The sequence below is a fragment of the Pseudochaenichthys georgianus genome, chromosome 14 (genome assembly GCF_902827115.2).
Source record: "Pseudochaenichthys georgianus chromosome 14, fPseGeo1.2, whole genome shotgun sequence".
In the NCBI taxonomy this organism is placed as follows: Eukaryota; Metazoa; Chordata; class Actinopteri; order Perciformes; family Channichthyidae; genus Pseudochaenichthys; species Pseudochaenichthys georgianus.
In genome coordinates, this window is record NC_047516.1 from 23,905,192 (window position 1) to 23,932,297 (window position 27,106).

The 27,106-nt window shown below is 40.8% G+C and overlaps 1 protein-coding gene across 1 annotated transcript in view; it reads left to right on the forward strand.

The window, feature by feature from the left end:
* The first annotated feature begins 20,590 nt into the window (after positions 1 to 20,590).
* Positions 20,591 to 27,106, forward strand: part of ppm1e (protein phosphatase, Mg2+/Mn2+ dependent, 1E) — a 15,093-nt gene continuing 8,577 nt past the window's right edge. Inside the window, 7 exon segments of the mRNA XM_034098278.2 lie at positions 20,591 to 20,741; positions 24,186 to 24,388; positions 25,884 to 25,925; positions 25,927 to 25,995; positions 25,997 to 26,074; positions 26,598 to 26,609; positions 26,611 to 26,740. Coding sequence (XP_033954169.1) covers positions 20,591 to 20,741; positions 24,186 to 24,388; positions 25,884 to 25,925; positions 25,927 to 25,995; positions 25,997 to 26,074; positions 26,598 to 26,609; positions 26,611 to 26,740 — 685 coding nt within the window.

Genomic DNA, 27,106 nt, shown 5'->3' on the forward strand with positions numbered 1-27,106 from the left:
TTTACTCAAATCGCATTTGGTGACTCAGTTGAGAACACACTCATGATTGAATTGAGCTATTATGTAAAGGCTGCACTGTGTGCGGCACTCGAGGAGAACAGTGGGGTCATAAAAGAGGGACCGCTAATCGTGTAATTGTTTCAGCACTACTCGGGATATTATATTGAATTCCCTTTGCAGGCAACAATTACTTACAAATACGACATTCTGACCTAAGGGCGGGATAAGAGAAAAGGGTTCTTCCTCTGGGGAGAATTAATGTTTAAGAAAATGTCAGAGGAGGTCGTCAATAATGAGCATCGATTCACTGTGGACCGCGAACATCGACAGCTCATTCAGATGTGTTAGCGTTTAGACCGAAGGCCACATCATCATTATTACATTGGTAGTATTGATTTCATGTTGTCCTTAATTTGGACTTTGATTTATTTTAGTCTCGAGTGGTGGTGAAAGATTACAAATGGCCTATAAAGCCGGACGAAGGATAGCCGTTTTCCACTGCTTTAATTACACTAACACCGGCGAAGATAAGCTGATCACCTCCAGGCTCCAGGCACCTGCTTGAGATATAAAAAAACTAAACAAGGATATTTAAAAAAAAATGTCAAACTATTCTTTAAACGTGGGGTAGGTAATTTCGGAGAAACCAGCTCGAGTGCGCTAGAATTTGAAAATACACAACCGGAGAAAATCTGCCACTTCCTTACAGAGCCCCTCCTCCAACACACACGAACGCGCACATGACCAATGAGGACACGAGTTAAGTTTGTGCCCCGATGGAAGGCTGACAGGCAGGTAGGCCATCCAGCTACTTTAGCCGGCTCAGATGATTGGTCGTGCTTTTTACAGTACTACAGCTTCCACAGATGACGTTTTTTTATGGATTTGTTGTCAAAGCACTTCAGATATTCATTGCTATCGGGGTGTTAAGAGCATTCCATGGAATATCACAAAAAGTGTATCTCGAGTCGGTTTCTCAAACTTACCTACCCCACCTTTAAAGCGCAGGAAGGAACTAACTTTGAAGTGAAAATATCACATTTGATTTTAGAGTACTTCACCGTATCTTAAAGAAAAGGTACCAGAATACGCAAACCAAACTTTTTGCAATCAAGTTTCGTAGAATAAAAAGACAATATCTGGGATTCTGCTGCATTGATTTAAATACTTTGTATGCTCCATTATTCAGTCTGACTTTGCCTGCATGTTGAGCCATTTTCCTTCTGTTTTGGGGTAAAAAAATACGTTTTTTCCGTTAAAGTGTGAACAATTGTTAGAATTAAACATCTGCTATTGGCTAGTCACTCTAATGAAATAGGTCGTGAGGAAACATAATTTTCTTTATAGTTAAGTATTAAAATACAAACAGCTGTTAATTTGTCTGCAGTTACTGGATCGTTTAGATGGGAAAATAGACATTTCAATCAATCAATCAATCAATGTTTATTTATATAGCCCAATATCACAAATGTTACATTTGTCTCAGTGGTCTTCACAGTGTGTACAGAATATCAGTATGACAATACGACACCCTCTGTCCTTAGACCCTCACATCGTACAAGGAAAAACTTCCAAAGAAAACCCAGTTTAAAGGGAAAAATGGGAGAAACCTCAGGGAGAGCAACAGAGGAGGGATCCCTCTCCCAGGACGGACAGACGTGCAATAGATGCCGTGTGTAAATTGAAAAGATAATACATTTGCAACATAGGTAGTCCAAATGTTTGGAAATGCATGTGTGTATAATAGGAAGATGAATCCACGAGGATATCCATCCAGGACCTATGATCCAGGACCACAGCCACGACTCAAGATCCAGCGCTCGCGATCCAGGACACAGGACCGCAGGATCATCCATGACTCCGGATCCCAGCGTATATAGACACCAAAAAGAAAGACATTTGGGGAAGCTGGGTTAATCGGAACATGAGTGTACACGGGTATAGACAGAGAGAAGGAAGAAGTAAGATGTCCCCTGACAAACTAAGCCTATATCAGCAAAACTAGGGGCTGAATCTAATCAGCCCTAACTATAAGCTTTATCAAAAAGGAAGGTCTTAAGCGCACTCTTAAAAACGGATAGGGTGTCTGCCGCCCGAACACAAACTGGAAGCTGATTCCACAAATGTGGAGCTTGATAAGAAAAGGCTCTGGCTCCCATTGTACTTTTAAAGATTCTAGGAACAACCAACAACCCTGCATTCTTGGAACGCAATGCCCTAGTAGGACAGTAGGGTATAATGAGTTCTTTAAGGTAAGATGGCGCCTGCCCATTAAGGGCTTTGTAGGCGAGAAGAAGAATTTTAAATTCTATCCTGTGTTCTATAGGGAGCCAGTGTAAGGCAGCCAGAACAGGAGTAATGTGGTCCCTTTTCCTAACTCTGGTTAGTACACGAGCCGCAGCATTTTGAATCAGCTGAAGCGACTTGATTGACTTCTTGGTACTCCCTGATAATAAAGAGTTACAATAATCCAGCCTAGAAGTAACAAATGCATGGACTAGTTTCTCTGCATCGTTTTGAGGCAAGATATGCCTGATTTTTGCAATGTTACGTAGATGGAAGTAGGCGGTCCTTGAAATTGATTTTATGTGGGCGTTAAAGGATAAATCCTGATCAAATATAACACCAAGATTCCTTACAGTCTCACTGGAGGCCAAATTAATGCCATCCATAGTTAGTATGTCTTTAGATAATTTGTTTCGTAGATTCTTCGGGCCAAGTACAATAACTTCAGTTTTGGTCGTGTTTAACATCAAAAAGTTTAAGGTCATCCACGTTTTTAAGTCCTTAAGGCAGTCTTGAATTTTATTTAGATGATTAATTTCATCAGGCTTGATTGATAAATATAGTTGAGTATCATCCGCATAACAATGAAAGTTTACAGAATGATTCCTTATAATATTGCCTAACGGAAGCATATATAATGTGAACAAAATAGGTCCGAGCACTGAGCCCTGTGGCACTCCATGGCTAACTTTGGTTTGCGTGGAAGATTCATCGTTAACACGTACAAACTGAGAGCGTTCAGATAGATAGGACCTAAACCAGCCTAAAGCAGTTCCCTGTATGCCAACTAAGTGCTCTAGTCTTTGCAATAGGATATCATGGTCGATAATATCAAATGCAGCACTAAGATCGAGCAAAACAAGAATAGAGACAAGTCCCTTGTCTGAGGCTATTAGAATATCATTTGTGACTTTAACCAGAGCTGTCTCTGTGCTATGATGTGTTCTAAAGCCAGACTGAAAATCTTCAAATAAATCATTGTTTTTTAAGTAATCACACAACTGTTTTGCGACCGCTTTCTCAAGAATTTTTGAGAGGAACGGAAGATTAGAAATAGGTCTATAGTTGGCTAAAACCTCTGGATCGAGGTTGTGCTTTTTAAGAAGCGGTTTTATCACTGCTACTTTGAATGATTGTGGAACATAGCCTGATAATAAAGACATATTCATAATATTTAATAAAGAAGTGCTAATTAATGGAAAAACTTCCTTCAACAGCTTAGTTGGAATTGGGTCTAACATACACGTTGATGGTTTAGAAGAGAGAATATTTGAATGTAATTGTTCAAGGTTAATGGCTGAAAAGCATTCTAGTTTACTATCTAGTGTAATATTAGAACTTACGATTCCGGGAGCTGTTGATAACACTATACTGGTCGAAGGCAAGAGGTCATTAATTTTGTTTCTAAGAGTAACAATTTTATCGTTAAAAAAGCACATAAAATCATTACTACTGAGTGCTAAGGGAATAGAAGGCTCAATCGAGCTGTGGCTCTCTGTCAGCCTGGCTACAGTGCTGAAAAGAAATCTTGCATTATTCTTATTCTCATCTATTAATGAAGAGTAGTAGGCTGCTCTCGCTTTACGCAGTGCTTTCTTATATTCATTAAGAGTAATATGCCAAATTAAACGAGATTCTTCAAGTTTAGTGGAACGCCATATCCTTTCAAGTTGTCTAGACTTTTGCTTTATTTTGCGGGTTTCGGCATTATGCCATGGAGCTAATCTATGTTGTTTTATTTTCTTCTTTTTCAAAGGAGCAACAGAATCTAATTTTATTCGCAGCGCATCTATAGCACTATCAACAACATGATCAATTTGGGGTGGTGTACATTTTGTATAAGTTTCCTCCCCTACATGCAGACATGCTATCGAGTTAAGTATTGGTTGAATCTCTTCCTTAAATGTGGCTATAGCACTAACAGATAGGTTTCTGCTGCAAGAGCTTTTGACTAATGCTTTTTAGTCTAGTAACAGTACTTCAAAAGTTACTAAGAAATGGTCGGATAAAGCAGGATTATGCGGTTCGACTAATAGTTGCTCAATTTCAATACCATAAGTCAGAACAAGGTCGAGAGTGTGATTATAACAGTGGGTTGGTTTATTTACACTCTGACAGAAACCAACAGTTTTGTGCACATTTGTGCTGCTCAAGATGTTGCAATACTAACGTCAAAGACAACACTATTATTTATGTGAAATTGGTTCAATTAAAGATGCGCTCGCAGAGATGCTCCGGGTCAGGGCAGGATGCGGCTCTCACCAATGATCCAGCTGGTGGATTACATAACGCCGCCTTAAGGCTTTGTGCAGAGCCGCATGGGCCTCTCACTAACCTCAGAAGGGAATTACATGCAACTTCCCCAATGTGTCTGCGGAGGCTGAGCAGAGGCTCCAGGCTCATCTGGAAACTGACTACACCACAACAGACACACAAAACCATTTGAAAAACATGACACACGCAGAGCTTCACGCCTCATTTTTCCCGCACCGTGTCAAGTCTCCAGTCGCTGAGATGTGTGTTTTTTGAACGTCCGCTGCCTACACAACTCTCAGGGATGTACTGCAGGTTGTGTGGGGATTTTTTTGTTGTCTAAATGTATGACAGATTAGACACGCCTCTGTGCAGCCGACATCGTGCACTTCATGGTAAGTGGAACATGGAGCAAGTGCATGCAGCAGCACTCTGTGACGTCCGCAGTCACAGTCGCTCCATCATTCCCTCGCAGTTTGAAGTGCGTTACATCAGCAGAGCGCCGGGGGGAACATCCAGAGGGGTGCTGAGGTTATGACTGCTGAGAGGGCAAAACACACTTATTGTTGATGACATCTGCGGGTCTTGGCTCGCTAACAAACACTTATTCTACTATGTACTGAAGATGTGGTGGTTCTGTTATATAATCAGTCAGACAAAGTAATACTACACTGTGAATATGCTACAAGAAAAGTCCTGTATTTAAAAAGCTGCAGTGGTGGAGAGTAGATTTAGTCAAGTGTACTATTTTTATATTTTGCCATACTTGTACTTTACTTTACCGTGTTATGAAACTCACTAATTCTACTCCAGTATAGTTCAGACTCAATTACTTCACACTTAGCTACGAATAGGATATAAAAAAAACATAATATGCTGATATTATATGATATGACATTGACAAACTTCAAGATTAAAATATTCAGAATAATAATATTCTGTTTTAACACAATTATTTTGATACTCGTAACTTTTTTAATTCAAGACTAATACAGGAATATATACAGATTTGTTATACATATATATTGTCGTTATACTAACTGAATTTTCCTTTACTTAAAACAAATTCTGGATTATATTAGATTAGATTAGATTTCTACTGCTACGAGTATAAGTACTGAAAACAGTGCAGATAACGAGGTAATGTGCAAACTATTTACAAATGTATATGAATAAATAGTGAGATATGAACATGCAGTAAAAACGGGTATAGCTCAGTTATGGACAGTAGAGGAAAGTATTAAAACACTAGATCTGACATGTAGACTGTAGGAATGTATACTACAGGTCAGTGATGGGGGGGGTGCTTCTTCAATGTCCTCTCTAACATCCTAAATCTATGTCTGTTATCACTGCGGTGGATGTTCTCCGTCTGACATCTGCATCCCCCCCCCTCACTTCGTCAGCGGCCCCCAGACACGATGTCCTGCTTTGACTTTGGGATGGTCCGCCTCTCAGTCAGACGCTCAGAGAACACGTTCATTTAAGACCTGGGGACCCTGTATGACATATTTTCACAACCACCAGACAACGAGATATTTCTTACTCATGTTATGCTAATTTCCAGGTTCGTATTAGGATGTCGTTCCTCTACTGCGACATGTCTACATGCTTTAATGTTCAGAAATGTCTTTATTTCTCTCATACTGCCTGTCTTTTCACCCTCTGTCTGAAACCAGAGCCCAATTCATTTATTATTTTTCTACAAACGTATCGCTTACTTGTTTTACAAATTGTGAGAAAAGGCATACGAATTACCCAGAGCCCAAAATGACCCCTTCAGAATGTGTGGTTTGTCCAACAACAGTCTAAACCTCACCGTTCTTACTTATTAATACAACTTATAGAAAGTAAAAGCTGCAAATCCTCACCCTGTCAATCAATTAAACAGCTTAACTTGAATTGATTTTCATAAATTGTTTGTGAAAAAGCCTTAAAGAAAGTGAAGCTGTCAGTTAAATGCGATAAGGAGAAGTCTCATGAGGAGAACATATACAAATTAAATACAAATATCTCAGGTTTAAATAACTGTACTTTGTTAAACTCCACTTCCGGTCTACAGAAAAACGTTTCTTATCACCATCATACTTGCTTGAGTATTATTCTGTAGCGGACATGAAAACAATCATTTTGATTGAGTCTCGGGACGTTTTGTTATCAGGGTCAGAAAGAAATTGTCTGGTGTAAAAGAGTTTTTCTAAATCTCAACAAATCCATTAAAAAGAACCAGCAATGAATCGATGCTAACAAGCGTCGCCAAACAATGATTCCTCCGAGTTACAGAGCTCCACTGTTGTCCACAAAACTCATCAATGAGCCGCACTGTTGCACCGGGGGACACGTTGCTTCATCAGCATCAACACACACACACACACACACACACACACACACACACACACACACACACACACACACACACACACACACACACACACACACACACACACACACACATGTATTTTTTAATGCAAAAATTGTATAACATGTTGTGTTGAGCCTCTCAAATATGGGTCCGGTAGAAACCATGTATCTCCATATGTGTTGATTTTGAGTGTTTGTGATAAACTGAAGGATGAAGTGTTCCTTTAGGAGAAAATTGCCCTATTTCTGAAGCTAAAAATACAACTGAAAAGCCCCTTGGAAGATCCTGAAAAGGATTCGTCACAAAGCCGAAAAGTGGGTTGTTCTTCTTGGAAACGCATAGAAAGTTGAGAGATGTGTTGTTCTCACAGGACGGGGACAAAGCTACAAGGACTTAAAGATCCTTCAACATCTATAGCAGTAACATGCAACACATGCAACATACACATTCATGCAGCAGTCAGTCCCAGAAAGTGTGTGTGTGTGTGTGTGTGTGTGTGTGTGTGTGTGTGTGTGTGTGTGTGTGTGTGTGTGTGTGTGTGTGTGTGTGTGTGTGTGTGTGTGTGTGTGTGTGTGTGTGTGTGTGTGTGCGTGTGCGTGCGTGCGTGCGTGGGTGGGTGTATGCGTGTGTGTGTGTGTGTGTGTTTGTTTGTTAATAGGGGGCGGGTGAAGCACTTGGTGTGCTAGAACTAGTCTGGGGGCGTGGACAAAGCTTGTGTGTGCGCGCGCGTGCGTGTTTAAAATGATGGCAGGTTTTCTCCTCCAGGCAGCTGGAAGTCACATCGACTCACCCCGAACACTACATAATCGAGAGAGAGAGAGAGAGAGAGAGAGAGAGAGAGAGAGAGAGAGAGAGAGAGAGAGAGAGAGAGAGAGAGAGAGAGAGAGAGAGAGAGAGAGAGAGAGAGAGAGAGAGAGATTCATTTGTCAAAGTCAATTGAGAGCCATCTTGGGGGAGCTACAGCAGCGGCAGTAAATGCTATGATTACTGTCTCTCTGTGTGTTATGTAATCCTGTTATGCCCTCTTGAGAACACTGTGCTCACATAACACCACACATTCTCATTTTCCTTTAAACCGCACTTTGGATAACTGGTGGGAAAACAACAAATGTGTGAAATTGGAGGGTTTTCTCTGTTCCGCTTTAATATGAGAAATGTCTGGTACATTTGTAATTGTTTTAACCAGATCCTTTGACACTTTTAATAATCCTGCACCATTTAACACATACATATTTTAACTGTAATGTATGTGAGTATATATTTACTGATATATATATATGTTTTACTCCTGCCTTGATTACCTGCTGCTGCTGTAACATATATAATCTATACCCTTTCTTTCACTTTTAATATAACGAATACAATAGTGGATCTTAATTGATCACCTCCATTTCCATAAAAAGGTTTTATATTTAAGAAAATAAAGTAGAGGCTTGTATTTTGAAAACCGGTCAACGCCGTTGCCTGTCAGTCACTGGCTTCTGCGTTACCATGGAAACAACCTTGTGGCTCCACTCCGAGTCTAATTCTGTAGAAAAGAAGAAGCTTGTGCAGAAAAAGCAAGAAAAAATAAATAAGAAATAAGAAACCCAACAACAACAAAACATGGCCGCATGTATGAGTCATCTGCTAACACATACACTCGGCAGCTTTATCACAGCCTGTCAAAGCTTCCCCGGCACGATAATTGTAGCTTAACGCCTCGCACGAGAGAACAAAAGCAACACCAGACTGTCAGGGGGGGAAGACCACGAGAGGAGGGGACACCCACCTCTGACTCCCCTCCATCAAAGCTGCAGCCGGGGTGAATTACACCCGGTTACATCGTGAGCGGGAAATTATAACGAGAAATCTGCAACTTTTCAGAAAATCAAGTCGTTCTTTTAAGCAAATATACCAATTATTCTCTAGTGTCTCCAATGGGAAATGTTCCCGCTTGACTCCAGTTTATTTCATCTCACAGCCAACCTATTCCTGTGATTGCAATAATTGGGAATAATAAGGGAATTGCATTCAATTTGGTAAATGGACTGTACTTATGTCGCGCTTTATCAGTCTTTACGACCCCTCAGAGCGCTTTCAATTAATCAATCAATCAATGTTTATTTATATAGCCCAATATCACAAATGTTACATTTGTCTCAGTGGTCTTCACAGTGTGTACAGAATATCAGTATGACAATACGACACCCTCTGTCCTTAGACCCTCACATCGTACAAGGAAAAACTTCCAAAGAAAACCCCCAGTTTAAAGGGAAAAATGGGAGAAACCTCAGGGAGAGCAACAGAGGAGGGATCCCTCTCCCAGGACGGACAGACGTGCAATAGATGCCGTGTGTAAATTGAAAAGATAATACATTTGCAACATAGGTAGTCCAAATGTTTGGAAATGCATGTGTGTATAATAGGAAGATGAATCCACGAGGATATCCATCCAGGACCTATGATCCAGGACCACAGCCACGACTCAAGATCCAGCGCTCGCGATCCAGGACACAGGACCGCAGGATCATCCATGACTCCGGATCCCAGCGTATATAGACACCAAAAAGAAAGACATTTGGGGAAGCTGGGTTAATCGGAACATGAGTGTACACGGGTATAGACAGAGAGAAGGAAGAAGTAAGATGTCCCCCGACAAACTAAGCCTATATCAGCAAAACTAGGGGCTGAATCTAATCAGCCCTAACTATAAGCTTTATCAAAAAGGAAGGTCTTAAGCGCACTCTTAAAAACGGATAGGGTGTCTGCCGCCCGAACACAAACTGGAAGCTGATTCCACAAATGTGGAGCTTGATAAGAAAAGGCTCTGGCTCCCATTGTACTTTTAAAGATTCTAGGAACAACCAACAACCCTGCATTCTTGGAACGCAATGCCCTAGTAGGACAGTAGGGTATAATGAGTTCTTTAAGGTAAGATGGCGCCTGCCCATTAAGGGCTTTGTAGGCGAGAAGAAGAATTTTAAATTCTATCCTGTGTTCTATAGGGAGCCAGTGTAAGGCAGCCAGAACAGGAGTAATGTGGTCCCTTTTCCTAACTCTGGTTAGTACACGAGCCGCAGCATTTTGAATCAGCTGAAGCGACTTGATTGACTTCTTGGTACTCCCTGATAATAAAGAGTTACAAGCTTTACAAGCTTTACATACTACAAGTCATCACACCTCAAAAGTCAACTTTATTGTCAATCTTCCAGTTTGTGTACAGACAGAGATCGAAATACCGTTTCCCACAATCCAGAATATAAAAACAAATGTATGTAAAAATATAAGTTCCAATATGTATATACCTATATACAGTCAAAGACACATTTTGACATCACATGACATGTCACTTGTTAGACGCTTTTCTCCAAAGCAACTTACATACTCAACACTGTGGACAATCCCCACAGGAGCCATTTGGGGTGAAGTGTCTCAGGGACACAACGACATGCTGACTGCAGTGGGGTTTGAACCTGTGACCCCCTGATCTGAACACCAACGCACAACCCACTGCACCACACGCCTCCCCATGCGCACACATTAAGACTTACATAAAAACACAACAATCAAAATGTACAGAATAACAGTCCCTTCGATTCATTCATACAGAGCAGTCCCACTTGCTCTAGGGAAGCTAACACTTCGGCCCGTCACACAGCGGCGTGCGTTGACGCTTGCCGGCGGCGTGTCTGACACTCGACCAACAACCAATCATGACTCTCCCGCCCCTGACACACAAGCAGCGGTTTGATTGGCTAGAGCTTGTACTGGCATATGATTCGATTGGCTGACGCTTCTGCCGAGGCGTCAAAAGTTGAACATTGCTCAACTTTTGCAGCGAGCCACGCCAGCAACGCTCCACGTCGCTTCCCACGATGCAGTTCGGCTAAAAGTGCCGTCACCCCATTCAAAGTGAATGGGCAGAAGCGTTGGAAGCTTCAACGCACGCCGCTGTGTGGACGGGCCGTCACACACCATCCGGAGCTACTCAGAGTTAAATATCTTGCCCAAGGATACATCGACATGTGGAGTGCACGGCTGGGATCGAACCAACAACCTTCTGGTTGACAGACGACCACATCCCCTCGCAGCCATAAGATACAGATGTCCAGTCTGAGGTAATGATGAACTGATTTAGTAAAGAGCTGTGACCTCACCAAACACATCTTTTGCAATAACTCAAGAATATAAATATCAATATGCATTTTCACACGTCTGATAGGATGCAATTAAGATGTGATGACATTTGAACACGGATGTTATTTCTTCATGTTACCATGTTTTTTTTAAGATAAGGTAAGATGGAAATGCAGTAGTTTTAACAGCAACAGGGTAAGAATGAAATTAGAGATTAATAAAAGTAAGGATAAAATCAAAGATAACAATTAAAAATGATAAAATAAGAAATGAATTCAAATGAACATATAGACGTATTTGGTCATGTGTACATATTATTACATGTGTGTGTGAGTACATGTGTGTATTTGTTTGTTAACACTGTACAATTAGCCCTTCCCCCAGTATACAGCACATAGATATTATCTTACCAGAATTCAATTATGTATTATGCAGAAAAGCACTTCAGGACTTTGTTCATGTTTCTCATGTGGAGCCTCATGGACTACAACTGCGTCTTGTTGTGCCACGCTGTGTTGCATAATGACAATACATGGTTAAACCTTTTAGATTTAAACTGACTGTTTGGCAGAGGCATACAAACGCGAGTCAGTAATTCTACTCAAACGTCACCGTGGACTTATATTCAACTTTATGTAATAATCATAATGTGGTATTGATTTTCCATGGTTGTTTTTACCGGGAAGAAAGTCTATTTATCAAGAAGTTATTTAGATTATATGATAATGACAGTAATCAGTAGTTTCAGTTGTCTGGTATACTATGGTGTACTCTCACTTATTCATACAGATTTGTACAGATGTCTGTGGATGTTTGTGTATATATTTACCGTTTTAATTATTCTAGAAAGTAATTGGCAGACTACTTGATAATGTAGTGGGCGGCTGTGGCGCTGTGGCGCAGTGGCGCAGTGGTATAGTGCGTTGGTGTTCGGATCAGGGGAGCACATGTTCAAACCCCACTGCATGCCGTTGTGTCCCTGAGACACTTCCCCCCAAATTGCTCCTATGGGGGTTGCCCACAGCATTGAGTATGTAAATCGCTTTGGATAAAAACGTCTAACATGTAATGTAATAATGACAGTAATTGTAACCCTATTTAAAGTCTTCCATCTATTCTTGAATAACCTAATCTCCCTTACATCAGTGGTAGTTAAAGATGTTAGAGAGCAGTTGTACCAGTAGTTATCTGGCCGTGCGCAGAGCGATGGTGTGAACTGAGAATAAGCTCCACTTTAATCCTCCTCCGCTCCACATGACCTCACTGTGATGCACAGACCACAGGACGCCGCCATTGGTGCGCCGCGTTCTCCCATGTGACCTGCAGCCAATCAGAGCCTCGCAGCGCAGCATACACCCCCGCAGTGCAGCCAGTGGTGTGGTGGGGGGAGGGGAGTGAGAGGAAAATTGTTTCTATGAATGGAAACACGGAGAAAAAAGGACACCGAAAATCCTGAGACCCTCACTCACACCTCGTCCCTTCACCCTTCTTTATTCTTTTATCCTTTGCTGACATATATATATATATATATAGACACACACATCTCTCTTCGTTTCCATAGCATTTTGTATAATGTAGGTACCAGTTAGTCTTTATTTTGCGACTGAATTCAAAACCCCAATATATCTCTTTTTAAAATCTGCACAGCCCTCCACTTTAAAATATAATAGACTGTATTTTGTCTCATATTCACTGGACTGAGATTTTACGTTTTTTATATATTTATATTTGTGTAAATATTTATTTAAAACATTTTTTTATGTTGAATAGTTTAAGACATTTAATACAATTATACTCAATAAAATACTACTAAATATAATGTAATTTAATATTAAGTTATTGCAAAAGCAACAACTTTACAGCCAAACATTTTAGTTGCAGCCACACATTTATTTAACAATGCCACTTTTCACAAGAACAGTCTCAATATATTGCAACACACAGAGGTGGGAGAAGGACTCAGATCTTGTACTTGAGTAAAAGTAGAAGTACCAGAGTGTAGGAATACTCTGGAAAAGTACACCATGTACCTCTGAATTGTAGTGGAGTAGAAGTACAAAGTAGACAAACACTAGATCACACTACACGGCATGTGTTTGTGTCTTACTGTACGTCCCTGACACTTTATTGTGGATATAAAAAGGTGACATATGGTCTGTTTATATTCTGACACAGAGACAGGACGGAGATGAGTCAGTGGAGTTATTTGTAGTGTCTGTGGTTTCCATGGAGAGAGGAATCATCTCGAGTGTGGCTCGACTTTATATTTGAACTTTTTCCAACAACGTACTGTACTGAGCGAGCAAAGGGGAAAAGAGATGATAACTGCAGATATGAAAAGTGAAATAAAGTAAAGGGACAAAAGAAAATGCAAAGCAAGACTGTTTATATGTTTCATAGAGTGTGCTTCACAGAAAAGTAGAGACCTTTGTCAGTCAGTTTTAACCGTCAGAGAGGACACATAATGCTCACTTTCAGGTTCATATTAGTATTTAGTGGCTCGACTGCGACATGTCTCCATATTTTAATGTTCAGAAAGCTCCTATATTCTTATATTATTACATTTGTATTATTACATGTCACTTGTTAGACGCTTTTCTCCAAAGCTACTTACATACTCAACACTGTGGGCAATCCCCACAGGAGCCATTTGGGGTGAACGACATGCTGACTGCAGTGGGGTTTGAACCACACTAACCCACTGCGCCACAGCCTCCATAAAAGCCAATTCAGTAATTAAATAGTGGAGTCAATGTGTTTTAATGAAGGATTTTTGATCTCTTTTTGGACCATGTGTTATTACTCATTACTCTGTGTGCTGTTTTACTTCCTCTGTTTTCTATGGCGGCTTTTCAAAGGAAGCACAGAGAGCATTTATGCAAGAAAGACACGCTTTGTGTTTTCTTCCTGCTACAGTTTCAACCAATTTGCATGTTTAACAGATGACCTATAAGAGGTCTGATAACCTGAATTCAGTTATAAACTCTAAAATACTGATACAGGGGGTCCGCGGGGTCTTAAAAAGTATTACAAGTTGTTAAATCAATTTAGCGAAAATGAAGGCTATTAAAAAGTATCAAACGGCATTTTCCAAGGTCTTACATTTTGTAGCTTGTTTTCAATAAGTATATAAATGGTCCAAAGAGGTTGTGTTCTACAGTCTGCCTGAATGTAATCATGGCGTAGGTGTGTAGTGTGATTCTGTGTAGTTTATTGATGGCATCCCGTTGGATTTGACGTCATCTGAACAGGACGTCGCGCGCTCACTGCTTGATAGCGCGAAGGTCCGTTTACGCCGGTTGCTAAGCAACATCGTTATGGGGAAATGCAAGTCTGCGTCCAAATGGTTGGAAGATGAGGAGGAAGGACAATCAATACTGTATATAGTCAATGTGAGGTGAAGTGTGTCGCCAAGGTAACCGGTTAGAACTCCAAGTGGCGATGAGGTCTTCAAATGTATGGAAAGGGTCTTAAAAAAGGTCTTAAAAAGGTGTTAAAAAGGTGTTACATCTGAATTCAGGATTCCTGCGTACACCCTGTGATAAACATATGCCCTTATATGTCTCAGTCACTAATGAGCAGAGCTGAATTCATTAAATGTTGGAGCAGTTTTCATTAATTACACCCATGTAATATTACACAGAGGCCGTTTAACACTAAATACACATCATTTAATTGAAGAATAAGTCCCTGCGTTACACTAAGCCGACCCCAGTTCATTCATTTGCGTAAATTAAAAGCACCGGAGTGACTATTTGCGTGTGCAACATCACGCCATCCAGCGTAGTATTACATGTGTGAGGATTCAGCTGCCACACCTTTAATTAAACCTAAATTAAACATTTACGGTTAAATCAATTAAAATTGTATTTAATAAGAAGTCCAAGAAGCGAGTGTAGCGTTGTGTGGGTACATCTCGAGATGCAGTAAGGTGATTTTTCTTTGTTTTGAATTTAGGATTGTATTCAATGCTTTAATATTTAATATTGTAATGGAGTTTTTGTATTAATACATCCAGTACAGCCTTAGCGTTTAGCATTAAGCCTTATAAAAAGCAATCTCTTGGCTGTGGACTTACTCAAGGTTATAACCCACTTAGTTCAGTTTATTAGAAACGGGAAGTACTTTCTGAAAATGTGACCCATTGGGTGTTTCTCAATGTCAAGGAAGGATGCTCCAGAGCCACTATTTCAAGGATGCTACGTCATCGAGTCCCGCCGAAGGACTGTTCCAATGTCCAGGCTCCTTGGAATTCTACCGAGCCCGGCGTCTTTCGTTGTGAGACATTTCGAGGCTGCACATGTGTATCCTCCGCGGTCTTAAAATTCCCACAATGCTTTGCGCACGGACCAATTTCCAAGATCTTTGGCGGAAATCGCGCTCCATTTAAGGCGGGGCCTCGCATATGACGCACACCTGCTAGCCTGTTCCACCGTTCTTCGTTTTCCGAGGCTAGGAAGGATTCTTGCCTCGCTTCTGAAGGACCTGACTCGGAGGGACATGTCCTACCAAGGAAGCGTCCTCGACATTGAGAAACACCCAGAATCTCCCACCTGTTGTCCCAATTAACCAATCAAGCATGGGCGGTTCTGGGGGAGGGGGGCCAAGTTACTAAAACAAATATTAAGAAATAAGATAACAACAAAGTTTATGTTGCATTAATAAGGTATTTATTTCCCGAAAATGTATTTTAATGTTCTGTATCTTCGGCCAAACTAACTAAAATAAATACAAATCTTAAAGTAATCGACATAAAGTCTGATTCAAACATGTTTTAACAATATTTGTTTTGAAGTTTTCAAATATAACGAACATTAGACATACATAACCCGGTCAGTCTAGGTGGCAGATACAGTGTACAATCAAATGAATGGGCATGTAAATAAACACAGGACAGTATACAGATGATACAGGGATAACAAAGTACAGAAATCTGAAAGAATATGACGCTTTATAATCTTATTACAAAGTCTGTTTCTACATCAAACACCAATAATGTTATTTTATGCGCTAAATGTTCAAATCTCTTCCTTCCTGCATTAAATGGGTCCCTCTCATTACATTAATGTCCCCATCGCAGCCCCCCCCCCCCAGGAAAATGAATCTAGAACAATCACTGAAATCAAGACCTCACAGATTAATGTATTAAGAGGTCAGTTCTCTCTCCTGATTGGTTACGACCTGCTCACCTGACCTGTTTTCATTCGACTGTTTCATAAACGATCCAAAAAAAGGCACCCCCCCCCCCCAGTCTGACTGGCAGCAGATTTATCAGATTTGTATTATTTGTGTCCAGGGCAACAATGAATACCTATTTCTATTTGAATGATCACACACCGTTGAAGAACAGCTTTGACCCTCGCTCATTAACCATAAAGCTGTCGACGTCACTTCAGGTTTATTTTCAACTTCATTTAACTTAAAGGGGCAGCATCCTGAAGTTGGTTACCATGGTTACCTACATCTAGAGATGACCTAGTTATCTAACAGCAAACCTTGAGTCCTTCAAACGACTCGCTATCTTTCTTCCTCCTCTTCCTCTTCCTCTTCTTCTTCTTCTTCTTCTTCCTCCTCCTCCTCCTCCTCCTCCTCCTCCTCCTCCTCCTCCTCCTCCTCTTCCTCATGATAAGTGCTATATGCTTGTAAAGTAACGTATACCTTATTATGAAACACTACATAACGCTGACAGTTTGTAAAATACTTCATATGTATCATTAATATTTCTGTTCTGTAATTTCTTATAACTGTTAACTAATTGATTTAATTAATTAATTAGTTTATTCGTTTATTGTTTATCATTCAACGTGGGCAGTACACATTAATCAAAATGCTGTTAATTTGACAAAGTGAGCCAAGAGGCTGTCGTCCCAGGACAGATGTTTCAAAGTCGTCATCAATTATTGCATTAAAAAACATATTGCCTGAAGGCGTCATCATCCCCAACTTCAAAGATATCTGCCTATCCGTGTTCAGTATATTAGTTAGAGAGATGTTCTTCTGTTATAGCTTTGACGACAGCAAACCACGTCGTTATGCAGTCAAATAAACTACGTGTTGTTGATCTCTTAAAGTCCCCCTATTATACTGTGTTTCATCAATATATCACAGGTCTCAGATATATACAGAGCCTGTCTCTGATTGGCTGAAACACCAAACGGATCATTGCAGCATTACCCATAATCCCCTCTGTTTCAGCCCTGTTTCCAAAGTGCTGATTCTCTGTCTGTTACTTTAGATGAAAATAAGGAGCCCCTCCCCACGCCCCTCTGAGAGAGATTTGGTTCAAAATAACTCAATGGTGCTCTAGGAGGAGATTCAGGTGATAAGGGGTGGGGGGTTACCTTGGTTGCTGATTGGCTAATGGCTACACATCATTATGACATCATAGAGTGGCCAAAATCTGATCAGCTGATTTTCAGACAGGTTTTTATAGAAATGGATCAAAAAGAGAGAGAATATTTGTTCCTGAAACTCTCAGAGTCTCTTTCCACAGAGGGGACACATGTTGATGTAGAAGAGACATGAAGAAGAGGGGACACATGGTGATGTAGAAGAGACATGAAGAAGAGGGGACACATGTTGATGTAGAAGAGACATGAAGAAGAGGGACACATGCTGATGTAGAAGAAACATGAAGAAGAGGGGACACATGTTGATGTAGAAGAGACATGAAGAAGAGGGGACACATGCTGATGTAGAAGAGACATGGAGAAGAGGGGACACATGTTGATGTAGAAGAGACATGAAGAAGAGGGGACACATGTTGATGTAGAAGAGACATGAAGAAAAGGGGACACATGTTGATGTAGAAGAGACATGAAGAAGAGGGGACACATGTTGATGTAGAAGAGACATGAAGAAGAGGGGACACATGTTGATGTAGAAGAGACATGAAGAAGAGGGGACACATGTTGATGTAGAAGAGACATGAAGAAGAGGGGACACATGTTGATGTAGAAGAGACATGAAGAAGAGGGGACACATGCTGATGTAGAAGAGACATGAAGAAGAGGGGACACATGTTGATGTAGAAGAGACATGAAGAAGAGGGGACACATGTTGATGTAGAAGAGACATGGAGAAGAGGGGACACATGCTGATGTAGAAGAGACATGAAGAAGAGGGGACACATGCTGATGTAGAAGAGACATGAAGAAGAGGGGACACATGCTGATGTAGAAGAGACATGAAGAAGAGGGGACACATGTTGATGTAGAAGAGACATGAAGAAGAGGGGACACATGTTGATGTAGAAGAGACATGAAGAAGAGGGGACACATGTTGATGTAGAAGAGACATGAAGAAGAGGGGACACATGGTGATGTAGAAGAGACATGAAGAAGAGGGGACACATGTTGATGTAGAAGAGACATGAAGAAGAGGGGACACATGCTGATGTAGAAGAGACATGAAGAAGAGGGGACACATGTTGATGTAGAAGAGACATGAAGAAGAGGGGACACATGCTGATGTAGAAGAGACATGGAGAAGAGGGGACACATGTTGATGTAGAAGAGACATGAAGAAGAGGGGACACATGTTGATGTAGAAGAGACATGAAGAAAAGGGACACATGTTGATGTAGAAGAGACATGAAGAAGAGGGGACACATGTTGATGTAGAAGAGACATGAAGAAGAGGGGACACATGTTGATGTAGAAGAGACATGAAGAAGAGGGGACACATGTTGATGTAGAAGAGACATGAAGAAGAGGGGACACATGTTGATGTAGAAGAGGACATGAAGAAGAGGGGACACATGCTGATGTAGAAGAGACATGAAGAAGAGGGGACACATGTTGATGTAGAAGAGACATGGAGAAGGAGGGGACACATGCTGATGTAGAAGAGACATGAAGAAGAGGGGACACATGCTGATGTAGAAGAGACATGAAGAAGAGGGACACATGCTGATGTAGAAGAGACATGAAGAAGAGGGGACACATGCTGATGTAGAAGAGACATGAAGAAGAGGGGACACATGGTTGATGTAGAAGAGACATGGAAGAAGAGGGGACCACATGTTGATGTAGAAGAGACATGGAAGAAGAGGGGACACATGTTGATGTAGAAGAGACATGGAGAAGAGGGGACACATGCTTGATGTAGAAGAGACATGAAGAAGAGGGGACACATGCTGATGTAGAAGAGACATGGAAGAAGAGGGGACACATGTTGATGTAGAAGAGACATGAAGAAGAGGGGACACATGTTGATGTAGAAGAGACATGAAGAAGAGGGGACACATGTTTGATGTAGAAGAGGACATTTTTTGAAAGAAGAGGGGACACATGTTGATGTAGAAGAGACATGGAGAAGAGGGGACACATGTTGATGTAGAAGAGACATGAAGAAGAGGGGACACCATGTTGATGTAGAAGAGATATGAGACGAGGGGACACATGTTGATGTAGAAGAGACATGAAGAAGAGGGACACATGTTGATGAGAGACATGAGAAGGGACACATGTTGATGCAGAAGAGACATGAAGAAGAGGGACACATGTTGATGTAGAAGAGACATGAAGAAGAGGGGACACATGTTGATGTAGAAGAGACATGAAGAAGAGGGGACACATGTTGATGTAGAAGAGACATGGAAGAAGAGGGGACACATGTTGATGTAGAAGAGACATGAAGAAGAGGGGACACATGTTGATGTAGAAGAGACATGGAAGAAGAGGGGACACATGTTGATGTAGAAGAGACATGGAAGAAGAGGGGACACATGTTGATGTAGAAGAGACATGAAGAAGAGGGGACACATGTTGATGTAGAAGAGACATGAGAAGAGGGGACACATGTTGATGTAGAAGAGACATGAAGAAGAGGGGACACATGTTGATGTAGAAGAGACATGGAGAAGAGGGGACACATGTTGATGTAGAAGAGACATGAAGAAGAGGGACACATGTTGATGTAGAAGAGACATGAAGAAGAGGGGACACATGTTGATGTAGAAGAGAATGAGAAGAGGGGACACATGTTGATGTAGAAGAGACATGAAGAAGAGGGGACACATGTTTGATGCAGAAAGAGACATGAAGAAGAGGGGACACATGGTTGATGTAGAAGAGACATGAAGAAGAGGGGACACATGTTGATGTAGAAGAGACATGAAGAAGAGGGGGACACATGTTGATGTAGAAGAGACATGAAGAAGAGGGGACACATGTTGATGTAGAAGAGACATGAAGAAGAGGGGACACATGTTGATGTAGAAGAGACATGGAAGAAGAGGGGACACATGTTGATGTAGAAGAGACATGAAGAAGAGGGGACACATGTTGATGTAGAAGAGACATGGAGAAGAGGGGACACATGTTGATGTCAGAAGAGAACATGAAGAAGAGGGGACACATGTTGATGTAGAAGAGACATGGAAGAAGATGGGACACATGTTGATGCTAGAAGAGACATGAAGAAGAGGGGACACGTGTTGATGTAGAAGAGACACTGAAGAAGATGGGGACACGTGTTGATGTAGAAGAGACATGGAAGAAGAGGGGACACATGTTGATGTAGAAGAGACAGAAACACGTGGATTGCATAATAGAGGTGACCTTTAACATGTTTGGAATGACCCATCTCTCTGTCCTCAGTAACAAGGGCTCTCTGGCTGCAGCTCTCGCCCGAGCCACGGCCGACAGCCTGCTGCAGAGCGACCTCTCCATACACCACCTCAACAAGACCCCCGAGGAGGGACAGGACCCTGTAACACGTGACACACACCCAGCTGTTTACATGGAGATGGATATCATTGACAGCCTCTGTTTTCCCTCGCCTCTTCTCTCTTTGGTTTCCTAATCACATCCAGCAGGGGAGTCCACACACACACACACACACACACACACACACACACACACACACACCTCGATTATGGCAAAAATCATGATCTCGATTATTTGGGTCAATAATTGATATCACGATTATTAAAAACTATTATCCATTTACTTTGAAAACATCAATTTATTGGAGAAAAAAATGTGAACAGTATGTTTTTAACAGTCGATTACCCTGAACTTTAAATATAATTCAACTGAAAAACCAATAAAAAAAAAATATTTGAAAAAAATAATAATAACAAATGATCGTTTTATTCCGATTACGTTGTTTTCCTAATCGTTGCAAGCCATAACCGTAATTGCGATTAAAATATGATTAATTGAGCAGCCCTAACACACACACACTTTAGCTAATGTGTTGCACTGTTGCAGGAGCCTATGAGCTAAGATGTTCATCAACATAACTACTGTAGCTACGAATGACAATTAAAGCCTTGAACCACAACGTCAAATTTAGGTCTCCAACTCACGTACACAGCAGCCTCCGCTAACCTCCAGGGTGTTTTCCCAGTTGTCCCCTGCAAAGCTGCACAGACTCGCTGTATTTCACCACCAGAGGCCAGAACTCCAGAAAACACTCAGTCCAAATCACTAAACCACATTTTGTTCATAAAGCCCAATATCAATGCCGATTTACACACGGCATCTACTGTCTGTCCGTCCTGGGAGAGGGATCCCTCCTCTGTTGCTCTCCCCGAGGTTTCTCCCATGTTCCCTTTAAACTGTGGGGTTTCTCTGGAAGTGTTTCCTTGTACGATGTGAGGGTCTAAGGACAGAGGGTCTAAGGACAGAGGGTCTAAGGACAGAGGGTGTAAGGACAGAGGGGGTCGTATTGTCATACTGATATTCTGTACACACTGTGAAGACCACTGAGACAAGTGTAACATTTGTGATATTGGGCTATATAAATAAACATGATTGATTGATTGATCGATCACTGCTTGTACACATGTCTCAGGGGGCTTTACAGACAGCATACCCTTTTTCCTCAGACCCTAGCAGCTCAGAAGGAAAAACTCCCCCCAACAAAACATTATTAATGGGTTCAATAGAAGAAACTAAGGACCTCTCCTAGGACAGACGTGCTATAGAAAATAGATATTACAGAATAAAAAGCGTACAGTTACAACGAACCGAGGAGGAGGAGGAGGAGGAGGAGGAGGAGGAGGAGGAGGAGGAGGAGGAGGAGGAGGAGGAGGAGATTATAATGAAAAATTATTTTATACATTTCAATATTAAGTTTAGTTGGGTTGAATTATTTTACAGCATCCACATATTTACCAATGATCTTCCCCGGTGTGTCGAAGAATATTATTAGAATATATTGTATTATTTATTTACTGACTCCTTTTCGAGTAACATTTTCCCAAAGAAACTGGGAGCCTTTTTAAAAACTGAAACTATATTTGTGATTTATTCAGTTGTTATATCTTAGAGCAGCGCTTCTCAAAGTGTGGTCCGCGGACTACTGGTGGTCCGTGAGCGCCCCCTAGTGGTCCGTGAGTATATCGGTAAAATTTCACATTTGAAATACATTTATTTATTTAAGTTTTCCGCACTCTCGCGGGAATATCTCCGCAATGGAGTGAGCTTAAGTTTCACTTCGATTGCATGATATAGCCCAGAATAAGCACCTTCATCACACATGTTGCCACTTGTTTGTACAATTTCAGGCGATTTGTAAAAAACTATGAGTTTTTGGATATTTGTGGAGTTAGGTGGTCCGCGAGTGTTTTTTTATTGGTTAGTGGTCCTTGGTATGAAAAGGTTTGAGAAACACTGTCTTAGGGTAACAAAGTATTGAGAGAAAAGATGTTTGGTCTTTTCATGGGATTTGTTGACATAAACAAAACGTCCTTGCTGTTTAAATAGCTCAAATACAGAGATGAAGAGATTATAATTAAACATTATTAATAATAAATAGTGTGAAAGAGATGCAGAATTTATAGCCCAAATGTCACACGTTAGAAAAGTTATGAAAAGTGTTCAATGTTGTCGTTCTTCACCTCGCTGTGTGTGTATTTTCAAAGTAATACTTCTGGCGTTGCATAACAGATGATCCCTGCCTGTTTGAAGTCGCTTCCCTGCTCTCTGTAGCTGTTTGCAAGGTGTTATGGGTAAATCCTGCTGCCAGACGCGACATCTTTATTTTGGAGCTGGAGATGAGGAAGGCGCTGTTTTGTGTAAGTTGCATGTAGTTTTAGAAGCTGGAGGGGTGGACGGAGGAAAATGGGACACAGTGTAGGCCGGTCCAGTTTTTGGGTGGAGCAGCGTGAGAGAGAGAACGCTGGCAAATGACAGGAGAGATTATTTTTCCACCTGCAGCTAACATTAGTAGGTCAAACACACACACAGCCCCAGTCTTTGTTACCAGGGCGATGGAGCCCTGGTTCCTCGTCCTGCTCCACTAATTTCTCAATAACAGCTTCTGAGAAAAAGTAAAACGGGTCCCTGCGGGGCGTGACCCTCCCGGAGGACGGGGACTTTTCAAAATGTGATTCTTGACAGCAGAACAAGTTGAATGCTTTTAGTTAAACGTTACAATCTGTCAAAAAGGATCTTATTGTGTTCTTTATTTATTTTCTACAACATAGGGGTCACGCTTTTTACAAGTTAATAACATCATATACTTTTACCGTGCCATATTTAAAGTTGAATAAAAGATAAGGGTGTTATGTGACACTACATTATCAATTAAAGTAGGTCAGGCAAACACGTCACCTTCTTGTAACATTTCCCACACCAACCACTAACATTTATTAAAACAAGTAATTGTCAGACTAACTTAATAGCGTAACTAATCATTATTTGCAGCCCTCAGAAAAAAATATATATCCGACACTTCTCAAATGGAATAAAGAAGTAACTGATCAATGATTATAATAGATGTTGACAATTAATATGTTGCATACCCCAAACATTGCTGTGGTATTGCCAAGAGATAAGGAGTTAGTTGATGGTACGACACCACTAAACCACGAAGAGAAATAGTTTAAATTTTTTAGAAATTCAAAGAAGAGAGGTTGGGGAAGTTTTTATGATGTTTTTCGTTTCGTTTTTTTTTTTTTAGCTACACATTGCTTTTACTAATTACGGTCCCTGAACAAAGACAGCTGTTTGACTGATTGGTGTGTGTGTGTTTGTGTGGTGTGGTGTGGTGTGTGTGTTGTGTGTGTGTGTGTGTGTGTGTGTTGTGTGTGTGTGTGTGTGTGTGTGTGTGTGTGTGTGTGGTGTGTGTGTGTGTGTGTGGTGTGTGTGTGTGTGTGGTGTGTGTGGTGTGTGTGTGTGTGTGTGTGTGTGTGTGTGTGTGTGTGTGTTAGAGATGGAGTCGGTGAAGTTGGCCTGGTTGGTGTTCAACCGGCTCTTCGAGGTGTGCTGCCTCTGGATGAAGGACCTGCCGTACCGCCGCCGCCCGCAGCCGTACTACGAGACGTCCATCCACGCCATCAAGAACATGAGGCGCAAGATGGAGGACAAAACACGTCATCATCCCCGACTTCACAACTCGCTCTTCAATGTTCAGGTATGACTCGAGATGGCAACAGTGCACACATCCTTTACTCAAGTAGAAGTACAGATACTCGTGTTTAAAATACTCTGGTGAAAGTAGAAGTACTCACTAAACTTCTTTATTCAAGTCAAAGTAAAGAGGCTTTGAAGTGTACTTCAGTAGAAAGTACCCATAACTAGCAGCTTGTTTTAAAGAGTACCTGACCTCCCTTTATATTAATAGAACAATAATGTCATTGTTAGCTAATGAATGTTTCCATGCTGAACAACGGCAACATGACAACGTTTCCATTGGTCCCTCTTCTTTAGAGAAGACCAGGAAGTGATGGATACACGGATCGTGTTCAAATCAATAGGCACGCAGTGACTCTAAAGAATAATGATCACGCACCAAACACACATTCAGACTAAAGGAACCAGCTGTTTGGGAAATGAGAGAAGTAGAAAGTACAGGTATTTGAGTTCACATGTAAGAAGTAGAAAGTACAGGTATTTGAGTTCAACATGTAAGAAGTAGAAAGTACAGGTATTTGAGTTCAACATGTAAGAAGTAGAAAGTACAGGTATTTGAGTTTCAACATGTAATAAGTAGAAAGTACAGGTATTTGAGTTCAAAATGTGAGAAGTAGAAAGTACAGGTATTTGAGTTCAAAATGTGAGAAGTAGAAAGTACAGGTATTTGAGTTCAACATGTAAGAAGTAGAAAGTACAGGTATTTGTGTTCAACATGTAAGAAGTAGAAAGTACAGGTATTTGAGTTCAACATGTAAGAAGTAGAAAGTACAGGTATTTGGGTTCAACATGTAAGAAGTAGAAAGTACAGGTATTTGTGTGCAACATGTAAGAAGTAGAAAGTACAGGTATTTGTGTAAGAAGTGTAAGAAGTAGAAAGTAAAGGTATTTGGGTTCAACATGTAAGAAGTAGAAAGTACAGGTATTTGTGTAAGAAGTGTAAGAAGTAGAAAGTACAGGTATTTGTGTAAGAAGTGTAAGAAGTAGAAAGTACAGGTATTTGTGTTCAAAGTGTAAGAAGTAGAAAGTACAGGTATTTGGGTTCAACATGTAAGAAGTCAACGTAAAATGTCTTCAGAAAAAAATAAGATGGGATTAAATTAAAAGAAAGTTTCATCACAAAACAAAATTATATCAATTATTTGGAGAACAATAAGATATTTCTTTATCTCATAAAGTCTACCACAATAGGATATTGATTCAATTCAGTGGCCCTGCACAAGACACCCATTTAAACAATGCGTTATGTATCAAGCAACTCAAATATGATCCACAATTGAAATGCTGATTTCTTTATGAAGGAAGTGTGCTTGGGTGGAAATGGTGACATAGATAGGGATTTCCTAAATGAAAGCATACCTTAAAGATGATGATACAGTATGCATTGCAGTTTTAAACCACTAAAACAAACCTTTGATTATTATATGTACTCCTTTAAGACCTGAAGTCTTTGTGTTATTGAATCTATCTGCTAAATCACCCTTTTTGTCTCTCAGGATCAGGAGGAGCATGCTTACTTTGCCGTGTTTGACGGTCACGGGCGGTGTCGACGCTGCGATCTACGCTGCCAACCACCTCCACGTCAACCTGTTCCAGCAGGAATGCTTCAGGACAGGACCCGATGGAGGCTCTCTGCAAAGCCTTCAGAGTCACCGACTTGGCATTTATGAAGAAGGCCCGACGAGAGGTAACCGCACCTGCAAACAACAAAACCACAAAGTGTAAACTATTCTACTATTGTAAGATAAGATAGGACTATATTTATCCCGAAGGTAATTGTTGTGCCAGAGTTACAAAAAATACCATAAACACAGCAGCATAATAATAATAAAACTGTACACTAACAGTGCAGTCAAAAAGAGCAATCCAATATCCACAGGAAACATAGACGGTCACTTAATTAATGTAAATATTAACAGTATTTAGATGGATTTAGATTTAGCAGATACGTAATTGCACATTATGAGTGAACCTGCTACCAATATTACTGCTGATGCTCGTACTTCTTCACTACATGTTTAGGTGTTTCATGTTTTAAACATGACAAAATGGCTTTAATAAAGTTGTTCATTCAGCTGTACTTGCATAAACAGTTGGGGTAGAGAGAAATCATAATCTCTTCATTTGAAAACGTGTGGGGTAACAAGAACTGGTGTTGCAGCTGCTGCTTGGTGTGCACATTAAATACTGTAACGTGTGTGTGTTCGCAGCACCTGCGTTGTGGGCACGACGGGCGTGGTGACGTTCCTTCGGGGCCGCACGATGTACGTCGCCTGGCTCGGAGACTCCCAGGTGATGCTGGTCAGGAAAGGGGAGGCGGTGGAGCTGATGAAGCCACACAAACCAGACCGAGAAGGTAACACAACCGGTTCCACTTTAGCGTCACACAGGCGAGGTTTAGATGAGAACAAAATAGCTAAAAAGAATTTGATCATTCATTTAATCACGGGCGTCAAACTCAATTTCATCGCGGGCCACATTCGCATTATGGTTCACTTGTATCTTTAACGACTATTCAATATATATATATATATACATATATAAATATATAATATATAAAAATATATATATTATAGTACATTATTGCCTCTGCATTGGATTATTATCGAATAGGGTAATAACTTCTTAATTAACTAAGTCTGAAAGCAGAAGTTATGGAAAATAATTGCAAGTCTCTGCAGTGCGCATGTCACAAAATGAGATGCATTCTGGGACATGT